The following is a 14,020-nucleotide window of genomic DNA, read 5'->3' as shown; positions in this document are numbered from 1 at the left end:
ACATAAGGTCAAAGAGGATCATCTCTTCCTCATCCTCTTCTTTAGAGTTTGCCCCCAACAAGTCATCAAAGCATTAATTTTCAAGACAAATTGCATCTTCGAATCATCACTCTATGATTGGCTAAGGAGGGTATTTTCCAAGAAGATGTTGTATTGACGTGGGTGGGACTTGAGGTTTCAAAAACGTTGTCAACTCCCTTGATCTTTTTCTTGTTCCTATTAAGTTGGCCATATAGAATTTCAAGAGCATATGTGATGGTTTCAAGACACTTCAAATTGCAGATTGCATGAGCAACTGAGAGATGGTTGAAGTTAAAACCATTTCCAGAGGCAAGTAAAACAGTGTGGATACTCAGTAGAGTTCAAGAGCGGGCGAAGATCAGTTTGGGAAATAAAAGGGCAAGACAACTTGTGTAGAACCTCGGTACCATTCGAGTTTAAAGTGGAACTTTTTGCAGGAGGCAAGTTTGATCAACGAGGACGTTGATACTCCAAGTGGGGGAGATTGTAAGATAGAGACAAACTCAACCCTAAGCATATTTAAGGCTACGATGAGGCTTCCATGGAGATTGGTGAATGTAACATGTCAATGGAGGCCGAGTTGGTATAAGGAACAATATAGGTGACATTGACAAGGACACCATTAACGTTAGATCTTCTCCACCATCGTGTCAGTAGTCGGTATTAGTTTAATCGATTCACCTTAGTCCATTAGAAACTAGGAGAGTTGGGCATTCAATCTTCGTAAAGAGAGATGCGTGTCTGAATAAGGGTGAAACTCTATGGACACTATGAGCTGCGAGACAACTCAAAGTACATGCCCTTTATAGGACGAAGTTTAATATACAAGGGATCTTCTGAAACAGAATAATGACATTATGCATTGACAAATCGTGTATATAGAATAGACTCCTTAGACATCAGTTAGCTGGCCGAAGAATCTAGGAAGTTCGATGCCCCTGTAGCCCGAACTAGGCCCATAACACTAGGGCACTGCTGATGGAATTACGTCATTTTAGAATCTTTGACAATCTCGACCATTATTTTTCCTTAATTTTCAAGAAATTCAACAAATCAAATAAAAACTTAAAATTTCTCAATTACTAATAATTATTATCAAATGTGGCAGATGTAATACAATTTTAAAAGATTGTGAAGCAAGCAGCTGATACAGCAGGTCCAAAAGCCCCAAATAGCAAACTCATGCTCATTAACGTAGTTTTACTAAGTGGATTACTAAACCTAGCCACTAATTCCCACCTCTAGCCCCTAGAATTGACCGAAATACCCTTTGGACTAAATTTCAAAAATTCCAAAACCTCTCTAGAACCCTAAACGTTTTTTGCTCAAATCCGGACAACACATTGAACCGAATCATGGATGGCGAGAGAAGACGTAAAGGAAAAGATAAAATGGTAAGATTCACCGCTTTATTTCGTTGAATTCGAGCTCGTAACGAATCTGTTTGGTTTTTGTTGGAATTCGCCGGAATCGCAGGTCGGGCGTATGAGTATCACGCCCTCCCTACGGTTCGGGCGTATGAGCATCACGCCCTACCGTTGGTGAGGGCGTGATTGCCATACGCCCTCACCAACGGTAGGGCGTGATACTCATACACCCGAACCGTAGGGAGGGCGTGGTGATATCACGCCCGAACCATTGGTAGGGCGTGATTCTCATACGCCCGACCAATGGTTCGGGCGTGATTCCCTTACGCCCACGTGGGTTTTTAAATTTTATATTATTTAAAATTTTATTAATTTAGTTTAATTTATATTATTTAACATTTTATTAATTTTAGTTTAATTTTAGTATAGTATTAGCATGATTTTCACAATTTTATTAATTTAGGGTAATTTTATAATTTTGGTATAAATTGATTAAAACTTTAGTATAATTTATTATAATTTTATAATTATAGTATATTTACAATTTTATTAACTTAGTATAATTTTTTTATGTAGACGGAGCGGCCTACTAGGGGTGAAAAATCCATCCCGTCATCTGCTCGTCGTCTAGATATGGAGGACGAGGATGATACACCACGGCATACGAGATTGCGTGGTATAGATATATCTGGTCGTAGGCGGAGAGGGACTGCGACGGAGCAGTTGAGGAGAGGGCCGATTGCGGATCAGGCCGATATTCATGACGTAGAGGGGGCGACTGATTTTGATGACAGAGAGCCCGGTAGCGATTCTTTGCAGGACTACCTCGATGTGGCAGCCCGGGCAGTGCGACAGTCCGCTGTTGCACATGATCCCGAGGTTGAGGAGAGCGATGAGCAGCCGACCCCGGGGAGACAGCCGACCCAGCGCGTAGGAGGTCGTTTTGCGGGTACATGTATTTTTTAGTATTTTTTAGTATTTATAGTATAATTTAGTATTTTTTAGTATAATCTAGTATAATTTAGTATTTTTTAGTATTTTTTAGTATAATTTAGTATAATCTAGTATAATCTAGTATTTTTAGTATAATCTAGTATTTTTAGTATAATCTAGTATAATTGAGTATAATTTAGTATAATTTAGTATAATCTAGTATAATTGAGTATAATTTTATATAATTGAGTATAATTTTGTATAATTTTAGTATAATTGAGTATAATTTTGTATAATTGAGTATTTTTTAGTATAATTTAGTATAATCTAGTATAATTTAGTATAATCTAGTATAATTTAGTATAATTTTGTATAATTTTTTATAATTATCAGGGACAAGCAAACGTTCCAAAGCTAGTGAGGACGAGAGCTGGGTAGTTACCGGACCGGTTGCTGGTGGTCCCGTTGATGGTTCCGTGATTCCTAGTTTTCTAGGACATGTTGCCTCACGGATGTTGGGAGGGGAGATTCGGTCGTTTCTGACATGCTATAATAGATCAGCAGCATGCAAAGATTTGTGTCAGTGGTTTTCTGATGCGTCACCCGAGGTAAGCATAATATAGTGTGTCAACATTTATTGTAATTCGTATTTTTAACTATAAACATACAAAACATTCTGTAATTTTATAATTTTATGTGTCATTTTACAGCTGAGGGAGATGATCGAGAGGACTGGTTTGTCCCACCTTCCACGTGCCATGTTCAGGAACCTCGACACTCCGTTATTGACTGCGTTCGTTGAGCGGTGGCAGCCCGATACGAACTCCTTCCACATGCCGTTCGGTGAGATGACTATCCAGCTGCATGATGTGTGGCATATTCTTCGGATCCCGATCGACGGTCAGATGGTGTCCGAGTCTCCCCCTGTTGACTCGCTTCATGCCATGTGCATGATGATGTTTGGGGTGAGTCAGGATGAGCTTCTATTGCCGACTAGTCGTTTATGGTCAGGTGGAGGTGTATTTGTTGCGGCTGTACAGAGGCTACTGGGTGAGGGTAGGGATGACGCTACTCGGGCAGCGGCGTGGATGTGGCTTATGCTTGGATCCACTCTGTTTGTTGACAAGAGTGGAGATAGGATTAGACCGGCCCATCTTCATGAGGTTTACAGCGGTGTCAGCGGGGCAGCTGGACTATCATGGGGGTCTGCCACATTAGCCATGTTGTATCGGCAGCTGGGGATAGCGAGCAGAGGAGATTGCTCCGGTATATGCGGATGTTTGACCCTACTGCAGGCATGGATATATGAGTATTTTCCGGTTTTCCGGCCGCATAGAGGAGCTCACCTGATCCCAGCTAACCATGTCCGTGCACTGAGATGGGAGGTCGGGGTCCCAGGCAAGACGACCGCCCGACTAGATACCTTTCGGGGGCAACTGGATCGTATGACGGCGGCAGAGGTAATTTATAAAATTCTAGAATTTATAATTGAGTATTACTTTTTTCCAGGTGACGTGGTTGCCTTATGGTCCTGTCGCTGATGATGATCGGCTTCGGGTGTCCTACGCCGGTTGGATACGGTGTAGAGACATCGTCGAGCCGTATATGCCCGACCGAGCGCTGCGACAGGTCGGATATACTCAGCCTATCCCAGCTGAGCGTATTAGACCTGATAAAGCAGTACGACCATGGAAGTCGTTATCGTACAAGCTCACGCATTCCTTAGTCACAGTTGAGGATACCTGGCGGAGTTTTCCATCGGCTCGGGGCATCGATCGGAGGAGATGCCGACCAGTCGGATACGATCCCACTGCCTGTGATCCTGCTTATATGGATTGGTATATGCAGTATTCGCATCCCCATCTCCTTCATGCACCACAGGCTGGACCGGTACAGCATTCTCGCGCCAACAGCGAATTGGTAAGTTTATTATTTTTTAATATTATTATTTTATATTGGTTTATATGTGTATAATTTTAAATATTTATTTATACATTTTTTTTTTTGCAGTGGGTTAGCTGGTTGTGGCGTGTCACCCAACTAGCGGCTACCCACCGATCTGACGAGGATGTTCCACGCATTAAGAGGGAGATGGATGCGTTTATGGATGCGTGGCGTCGGGCGAACTAGATACTCATATATTTGAACACTTTTTGTTGTATATATTACGTTTATAAATGTTTATGTTTATTAATGTTTATTTTAATTTTTATGTTTTTAAATTTTTTTTGTTAAGTACATTTAACGGACTATTTACGGGTTTAACGGCATATATACGGGATACATAACACAATTTTTTGCTCTCTCGATACACGGACGTGTGAAGATCACGCCTTCCCGTGTGGCCGGGCGTGATAGCCCTACGCCTCACCGAGTGGTCAGGCGTGATACTCATACGTCCGACCATTCGGTGAGGCGTAGGGCTATCACGCCCGACCACACGGGAAGGCGTGATCTTCACACGCCCCACCATGTGGTAAGGCGTGATGCCCATACGCCCTTGCATCGAGAGAGGAAAAAAAAGTGAATTTTCTACCCCAAAACCTATGAAAGGGTAATTTCGTCCTTTCACAGGGCTAGGGGTGGGAAAATGAGACTGGGTTTAACAACACCCTTTGCTAATCTCACATTCTGGTGACAAAACGAGCCATTTTTGTCACATATATCCACGTAATCCCTCATAGTCAGTAGTACCAAAAGTTTCCTTCCTTTGTTGTCACTTTATGAATCTTTAACATTCCCCTGCACTCGCACCATCTCTCCCTCTCTGCCACAGTGCAATGGCGGGCAAGTGTAACTGAAATATTGAATCGTACCTTTTTTTCTTTCTGCGTCACTTTCACAACTCGTCTTCTTCTTCTTCTTATCTGTAAAAGTCGTTACCAGTTTCTTCTTCCTCTGCTTCGTACTCTGTTGTTTTTGCGGTGTGAAACTTTAGAGCTATCAACAATGTTTTACTCTCACCAGCTTCTAGCTCGAAAAGCGCCTCTTGGCCAGATCTGGTGAGCATTATTTTCACTAATTTTCGGTTCTTCGATTCGTATGTATTTTTTTTTTATTTTTTTTTTTATGTTGATGATACTCTCTATTTTTTGTTTGATAAGCTACATTGCTGGTCTCTCCGTTGCTTTTATAGTGTTCTGAATTCTGAAATCTGTTTATGATTAACAGCATTTGCGTGATTTTTCGTCGTTTTTTTTGGAAGATCATGAATCTCTTTGTTAAATTGTTTTCACATTGATTGCGTTTTTTCAGTGCACTTGAAAGCGTGTGCTCTGTTTTTCTAATCTGTTTAATATCTGCGTATTTCATATCATTTCTCCGTTCTCTGCTCTTCTTCACTATGATGCAGGATGGCTGCAACTATGCACGCAAAAATGAATCGAAAGAATCTTAGCAAGCTAAATATCATCAAAATCTGGTACTCATTTTTTCGTTTAAAATTGTCATTTGAATTTCTATTCCTGTATCTAAGTAAGCTTAATGTTTCTATTTTTGGTTACAGTGAGGAGATTTTGAATCCCTCTGTACCAATGGCACTTCGGCTCTCTGGAATTCTCATGGGTATTTCATCCTTCTCGATTGCTTTCTATTTTGAAATCAATTTTCTGCTCAATGCCAGATTAACTAGATTTTTGTGAATTTGTTTTTCAGGTGGGGTTGTTATTGTTTATGAACGAAAAGTGAAACTCCTCTATGGTAGATTTAATCTAATCCATTTTTATTAAAATTCTATGTTCAATTTCAGTTTTCGCCATATTGATTAACCATTTCCACTGTGTTTCAAATGCAGAGGATGTAACCCGTTTACTGGTATTTCCACTGGCTTCTATATTAGGAAGAAGAACAGAAGCCATTCTTCTGTTTCTTCTCTTTCATTTTTCCTAGTTCAGATTTAATTTGAATCATTTGGTTTTTGTTAACGATTTGTCGTTTCCAGGTGGAAATAAACGAAGCATGGAAAGTAAAACCAGCTCCGGACCGTACCGTCCTCCCTAAAGGGAAATCACAGGCCAAGTCTGTTAACATTTCCTTAGCACTGTGAATTTTAGCACAATCCAAGGTCATTACATTAGCAGCCGCGAAAAAAAAAAAATTAACCGTTGTAATATGCCTATTTTCTCAGGAAAGAAACTGTGACTTTGCCGGAGAACCAAGAGACGGCGGACCTGGGAGATATTGAGCAATCAGTTAACTTCCCCAATTCAAACGCAACAATGGCGTTCCAACGAACTGCCTATTTTGCCATGGTAACTTAACAGCAGTACTTCACACTAGCACAGTATAGTTAGTTTTATGAAGTGCTAATTAGTGTATTTATGTCCTTAGCATGATAATGTATATGTGGCAGCAACTTCCTTTATTTGAACCATTCATGATTAGTCGACTACTGATTCATTTTGCTTGATTGGAAGATGTTTGATATATAGACCCAATGAACCCCTGAATCTATAAGCAACCTTTTACTCTTCATTGATTCCTATAAATAGCCCTGGCTGTTAATTTTAACTGAGTAAAAAATTTGCTTCAGTTAACCAAACCCATTAGATTGTAGATATGGATAGGGATAAGTACACGAAAAAGTAGGCACTAAATGTTGATAACAGGACTTGACTACATACTCTCTGCTTATTTGGTCATGTGCATTTAAATCTGGTGAAGCTCTCTCCCCCCTTTTTCATATAGTCATCTTTAATCTTTTCGGATCACAAATTGTATTATATATTATTCCATTGATTTATTTCTCTAATTTGATTATTTTTTAGTTAGTTGGCCCATCCTGATTTATCCCATTGTCAGATCTTCCTGTTCTTATGAAATGAAACCACTGTGAACTTCGAGATAGAAAAATCACCATTTTTCTCGCTTATAAGTTAGTCTGAAAAAAATTATGGTCTAAATGCTTGTTAATTCTTTTCCTGCTTCAATTTGAGGTAATATCTGCATAACCACCTTTTTCTTGTGCAGCGACTTGATGATATAGAAGAACCCAATATTAACAATGATCCCATGGAAGAAGATGCAGCCCAGAAATTACATCAAGGTATTGTTTCTTTCTTTCTTTCTTTTATCATGAGCTAAATGACAAAGGAATTAGAAGACTAGAATGGCATTGTTAACGTGAATAGTGTTGCTCTTTCAGCTGATGCTGAAAACATCAAATTGTACGAACGTTTTGATTTCTATCAGGCAAAGCTAGAACACAATCGGTTTGAGAGGTAATTCCAATACATGGTTGAAATTCACTTTCTGGTTTTATGATTCGTTTTGGAGGATGAGGTTCAAGTAGCAAGTGGCATGCAATTATAGACATTGTCAACAAGGGAACTACAGACATTTGACTTAATATTCTAAGATTTACAGTTTATACTATCATTTCACGTCATTTCTGTTGCTGTCGTGGCAGATTTGATATCGAAGAGGATGAAGAGCCACATCTGAACTTCACTTCCGGAGATCATACTACGGACATCCCAAGCACTCTCATACCCTCCCCACCCATACAGGAAGAGGCTCCAAGAGGTAAGTAATCCCCAATAAAATAACTGTCCGGTCTGTCTAGAACATATTCAATGGGTCAATAAAAATGATAGGCACAGTTACATGAAAATCATAAAAAAGTTGAATATTTACAGATGTTGATATTTGTTAAAACAGTATTTTTTTTTTAAATGTAATTACCTCAAAAGGATAGGGCAATTTATATACAACTTCATTTTTCAAAACTTATCTACTAGTTAAGTAATAATTTTAAGGGTAATTAATTTATTAGTCCCTATATTTTGACAAAACACACTGTTTAGTCCCTGTATTTTCAAAAACACATGGTAAGGTCCCTAACTTTTTTCTCAGTGAACTATTTAGTCCTTCTGTCTGTTTGTTAGATTTTTTACCGTTTATGACTTCAGAAATGACTAAAGTACCCTTTACTATTTACCTTCAAACTTCAGAAGAGGAAATCCAATTTAGAAAAAGAAACTATTTGTATGGAGAACAAGAAAAAGAACAGACCCAATGCTTACGAATTTGAACGATTAAGAAAAAAATCAAGAAGAAGAACATTCAAAGTTGATTTCAGATGCATCAGAGTTTAAAGGAAAGGAAAAGAAAGGAAAAGAAAAATGCAAATCCAAATTGACTAACCGAATCTTTATGAGAGTCTAACGGCAGGGACTAAACAGTTCACCGAGAAAAACGTTAAGGACTTTACCGTGTGTTTTTGAAAATACAGGGACTAAACAGTGTGTTTTGTCAAAATATAGGGACTAATAAATTAATTACCCTAATTTTAATTATATCAAACTAAATAAGTCATTATTTTTAACTTATTTAAGGATTAAGATTTATAAATTGTGGGTCTAATATATATTTTCTAGAATTTAAGATGTAGTACAAATTGAGATCTAAAATTTTTAAATTAAAATATACAAAATATATAGAAAAAGGTAACATATTTAGATTTTTTTTAAGATTTAGAATTATTTTTTAGTAATGTGATTTAGTTGTAAATTTTTATGTAATTATGTATAATGATTGGGAAATTTACATGGAAATACGGTTTTTAAAAATTATTTATAAATATATCAAATCATTATTTGAATTATGTCAAACAAAATATATTTTAAAGGGTAGAATTTATAAATTAGGAGTGTAGGATATTTTTAGGGTTAGAATTTATAAATAAAGGTTTAAAATTTATAAATTAGAATATAAAAACATACTTATTTTATGATTTTTATAAAATAATGAAGTCGTTAGAATTAAATTTTATAATATGATGTAATTATAATTTTTATAACTAACGTGATTTTCATAAATAGCCGGATGATTTTTATTATGAAAAAAGCCCAAAGGGATATTAGGTCTAGCCAAACCAAGCTTCCGCTAATTTTTATATTGGGCTTGATCTGTAAAAATAAGGTGGTTCAGCCCGGACTGACATCCCAGCCCAACATGTAACTATTAAATTACATGAATATTGATTACAAAATTAAGGTAAAGGTTATGGTTACTTTGTTTTTTTACAAAGTAAGTCTTATTTTGTATATTTTCACCATTGGATTAATTTTATGCTCCATCATCCAATGGTGAAAACACACCAAGTAACCATAGAAGGCACCCAAAATTAAGGTCAAATCATATAATCAAACTTAATTTTCAATATGTCATTTTTTTATATATACTAAATAAATTATGTTTTTACACCTAATTTAAAAAGTTTAAAAACCTACTTTATAAATTCCAAACTCTTGACAATATATTCTAGACCCCTATTTTATAAACTTTAATTTTTAAAAATAATGATTTTATTAGTTTGACATAATTTAAAATTATGATTTGATATAGTTGTAAATAGTTTTTTAAAAGTGAATTTCGATGTGAATTTCCTAAATTATATGTATAATTGATAGGGAAATTTAAAAATAAAAATATATATAATGAGGCGAAGATGTTTGGATTGAGTTAAAATTTGATTTTTAAATCTAAATCCGATCCAGATTTGATTAAATTGATATTGGGCTGAGTTATTAGGTAGACATTTTTGAGATGCAGCTTCTACCGGCCCATTAATGAATCTAGTAATGTGGAAATGTTTGCATATTATACGAAGCATGTTTTATATCTATCTATCTACTTCTTTGCAAATATATATATATCTATCTAGCTACAGTAGAACCTCGATGAATGAATACCTTTGGGACCAAAAAAAATATTCATTTGGCGAGATTATTTATTTATCGATTAATGAATATAATATTTATTTATCGATAAATGAATAATAATTCATTTAGATGATATTTTTAGACTAAATGATGAGGCAAATGATCCTGAACCTGATGATAGTATCACTATACCACAAGTGTCCTCAAGAGAAGCTTTTCAAGCTATTGTCACTATACAAAATTACCTGGTGCAACATGATCAAAATATTCCAGAAGTGGTGCATGCTTTACACAAAATCAAAGATCAGATGCATTTTGGGGGAGGAAAGAAACAATCAACTTTGGAGACATTTTTCGAAAAAATATGACTTATTAATGTGTTTGAAAATTAGTCATTGGATGAAATGTATTCATGATATATTATATAAATAAAAATATATTATTTGAAATATAGTAATTATTCATTTATATTTACATAGGGCCTATAAAGACTTCATTTGTATTTATTCGTTAATGCATTAAGCGAGGTTATTCGTTAAGTCCATTGGACTAAGTTGGGACCGAAGAAATTTATTCATTAGACGAGGTTATTCATTTATCGAACATTCATTTATCGAGGTTCTACTGTATTTCTGTTTTTAAGTGGTATGTTTTTTTTTTTTTGAAAGAAAGTGGTATGTATTTTATTAGTTGCTTGTCATTTATTGCGAAGTTCCTTAATTTCATAAACAATAATTTGTTTACCTTGGACAAACTTTTTCGGTGGTCATTTTTTTCTTACGATAGCTTTCTTTTCTTGCTTAGGAGGTATGCATTATTAGTTCCTCCTCCACTTCATTTTAGTGAAGTAGGACATCGTAGATATGATCTCTTCGCAATCAATATTAATTGATAGTTTTAATTTTTAAACCGATAAACATTTTCATGCTATATTAAGCTGTCTATGTTTTACCTTTACGATTGCAGCTGATGAAGTTCAAGACCCTCCAGAAAAACAATTCGATCAACAACCGGATAAATGCAAGGAAGTCAAGCAGGTAAATTAAGTTAATACAACTGGAGGATTAGCTGTGAGACCAAGAAAAAAAAGAACTAATTTGAATAGGGCTGAAGCAGGAACAGGTGATGCAAGAACCAGTTAGAAAGAAAACAAGAAGACATGCAAACACAAACACAGAAATGGACTATGATCAGATCATTATTCCAGGTCACATATACACGTCATGGCTTAAAAACACTTCTGGTATTGTCTCAAGAAGCCGAAGAAAAAGAAAGGTTTTTTCCTTGATCTCCAACATGATCCACATCAAAATTAAGTTCAATAATAAGCATCTTGTCATTTCCTATTTATGTGAATAGAATTGGTTATGTTATCCAACTTGCCTGCAATTATTTACCATTATTAGGATAACACTTTGAGAACATTCTTGTCCACATTAATTGCAATACCAGCACTAAGATCAAAATACAAAAACAATCCTTGATACATTGCATGTTTTGCAGGCGTATATTCATATTGTATATAGGATGAAGGTACCTAACCTCATGGAGCTTCCACCTCTAGTACTACTTGAAGATTTATCCACACGTGACAATCAAATCTATTATCCAGCGCCTCTTCTAGATCTTTGGATGAAAAGTACACAACCTCCTCATGACTCGCCTTCCGGTGAGACTTTTAGATTATTATCAGAAGGAGAACAGATAAGTTATTAATATTTTAACTCTCTTAGCAGTTAGGACTAATGTGCCTCTGCCTCCAGAACCATCATCGTCTTCACCGCCACCGCCGGGAGGACATTATCAAGATCCAATAGGATATGTAAGTCACTTCAATCATCTATAAGTTACTTCTCGATGGATAAAAACTGCAGTTTATCTAATTGAATGTTTGGACATGAAGCCCTTTGAAGATTTTAACAGTGGAGTTGGCTCTGACTCACTGGGTATCTCCATAGAGAAACTGCGGACAAATGTTGTCAACAATGCGATTCCAATGGAAATCCCTGTGGAAGGAGTTAATTTTGGCCTTATGGACAATGGTAAGAAGACAACTGAGGCCAATATTGTTACACCTAGAACTTCTGGTATGTCAAATCTCTCTTCTCTTAGTATTTTCATGTAACAAGTTCTTGTCTCATTTATTTATTTTTTTTTTTTATTTACAGATGATGAAGTTAGATCGATCCCTAGCTCAGGATCAGGACATGGTCTGCCAGCACATCATTCAGAGGTCCATTCAGCAAGGTTAGACGAACCTACAAATTGAGTGAAATCTTCATTTGAGTGTACAACTATTAAGTTTTCACAATGGAAATATATATGTTTGTATGATGAGGATAATATTTCGATTAACAGAGCCAACAAGAAAAGGCCCCATTCATCATCTAGAAATAGTGGTAGTAGTCTCGAGCCTGTTGAAGAAGAGAATACATGGCAGTTTCCTGACCCTGATTTTAAGTTATCAAGGCTTTCTGAGAATGATCCAACAACTGATCAAGGTACCTGTAAAACAGTCCTTTGGTTGCAGCAACTTCTGCTGTTGAAATCTAAATCCTTTTCTGTTAGAGATCTTAATGCCCCTGATCAAGCTTCTTAATCTTTCTCTCAGAAGTTTTGTTGGAAACTGGTCCTACACAAACTCAACATCCAATAATCGGCCACCAGTTGGACAAGATAACAGATACCATGCGAATGTATGTCTCTTGTCTTATTCTATTTGCATGTAAACTTTGATTTTAAAACGTTTTAGAAACTAAACTCGCGGAAACTTGTATTAAGCATTTCAAATCATGTTTCTATTATTTTAAAAGCCGGAAATTCGTTTGCTAGAATGTAATATATCCATAATTAAATCAATATTAATCACATATTGAATAAATATAAGTGAACTTTCATTTTGTTTCAATAAAGTCACGTTTGACAAATTTTAAATAATTTTAATACCGAAATGCTAAGTAGTATTGCTAGAACAATCAAAATAGCGTCACTTCAGTACCACATTTTTAGTACTAGATCAATAAATTTTAAGGTTCTTGAAAGATTCATTGACGATGTTATCTTATTTAGCATGAATTATCCAAATGAACAATTTAAATTTTGATATGTAATGCTTATGTGATGGTAATTCAGTTGTTCTAGCTATTATTGTCGCATTGAAATTGTCAAAATTTGTCAAATGCGACTTTATTGAAACAAAATAAAACTTTAGTTGTATCATTGCACAAATTGAAGTTTTGAGACCATATATTCCTATATCTTTTTCAAATGCAGTTTCTTAGGATCGGTCTCCATTTACGTATCCGTTTCCCTTTCCATGTAAAATTGGTGCTATTGCCTATGGTATGATCAGCTGACTTACATCATTTAAACACCTACAGGCAGATGAAAGCACATTTTGATACACCAGGAGCTCCTTCAGTAGAATCCTTGAATAAACTTGCTGATGGGATGAACAGAAAAGGAGCAGCAATGCTCTTTTATCAAACTTGTGGTATTTGAACATTTTCTACTTCATCATGTTGCCAATTAAAATACCATTTCATTTAAGTTTAGGAAAATATTTGGAGTACTACACACTCGACAAATCAATTAATGTTATATCTGTACATTTTTTTACATCAATCATCTCTCATGTAATCGTACGCAAAACGATTTTAATTGATCTGTATTACATTTAGAGTACTGTGAAATTTTTCTTTAGTTTAGTTGTTTAATAAATATGGCTAATTTGATGCAGTTCTTGCTACTCGTGATTTCCTAAAAGTTGAACAGAAGGTGCCTTATGGGGATATTTTCATCTTTAAAGGAGGGAAGTTGTAAAGATTTATAAGGTGAGTACCTAGTATATATCTCTCTATATATATTCTAGCATATAATTTTAATTTCTCTTCTATTATAACTTCATTAGATACATATTTCTACTAATATTACAGTTAATTCCTCCCTGGTACAGCTTATTATTCTAGAAAGAAGTTAATTACCTATTCTCTATTAACAAAGTAGTACTATAATATATGTTTTCTACTATATAGT

The 14,020-nt window shown here is 35.6% G+C and overlaps 1 protein-coding gene across 1 annotated transcript; it reads left to right on the top strand.

Annotated features, from left to right (window-relative positions):
* The first annotated feature begins 5,124 nt into the window (after positions 1-5,124).
* Positions 5,125-13,807, top strand: LOC136227867 (sister chromatid cohesion 1 protein 1). Its single transcript, XM_066016636.1, has 20 exons — positions 5,125-5,323; positions 5,674-5,742; positions 5,827-5,885; positions 5,976-6,020; positions 6,115-6,134; positions 6,262-6,338; positions 6,448-6,571; positions 7,290-7,365; positions 7,465-7,540; positions 7,729-7,844; positions 10,952-11,022; positions 11,102-11,260; positions 11,489-11,654; positions 11,722-11,807; positions 11,889-12,058; positions 12,137-12,232; positions 12,344-12,486; positions 12,597-12,681; positions 13,366-13,478; positions 13,725-13,807. The coding sequence occupies exons 1-20, from the start codon at positions 5,271-5,273 to the stop codon at positions 13,805-13,807; spliced, it is 1,887 nt and encodes a 628-aa protein (XP_065872708.1). The 5' UTR covers positions 5,125-5,270.
* Positions 13,808-14,020: the final 213 nt, after the last annotated feature.

Source organism: Euphorbia lathyris, chromosome 4, assembly GCF_963576675.1.
Source record: "Euphorbia lathyris chromosome 4, ddEupLath1.1, whole genome shotgun sequence".
In the NCBI taxonomy this organism is placed as follows: domain Eukaryota; kingdom Viridiplantae; phylum Streptophyta; class Magnoliopsida; order Malpighiales; family Euphorbiaceae; genus Euphorbia; species Euphorbia lathyris.
Note: the sequence above shows the minus strand (reverse complement) of the source record. Positions and strands in the feature narration are given on the sequence as shown.

Excerpts from the sequence above, each read along its gene's own strand:
- LOC136227867 (XM_066016636.1), top strand. The coding sequence starts at position 5,271 with ATGTTTTACTCTCACCAGCTTCTAGCTCGAAAAGCGCCTCTTGGCCAG. Across the intron at positions 5,743-5,826 it reads CTAAATATCATCAAAATCTG|TGAGGAGATTTTGAATCCCT; the intron begins GTACTCATTTTT and ends TTTTGGTTACAG. Across the intron at positions 7,845-10,951 it reads ACAGGAAGAGGCTCCAAGAG|CTGATGAAGTTCAAGACCCT; the intron begins GTAAGTAATCCC and ends TTACGATTGCAG.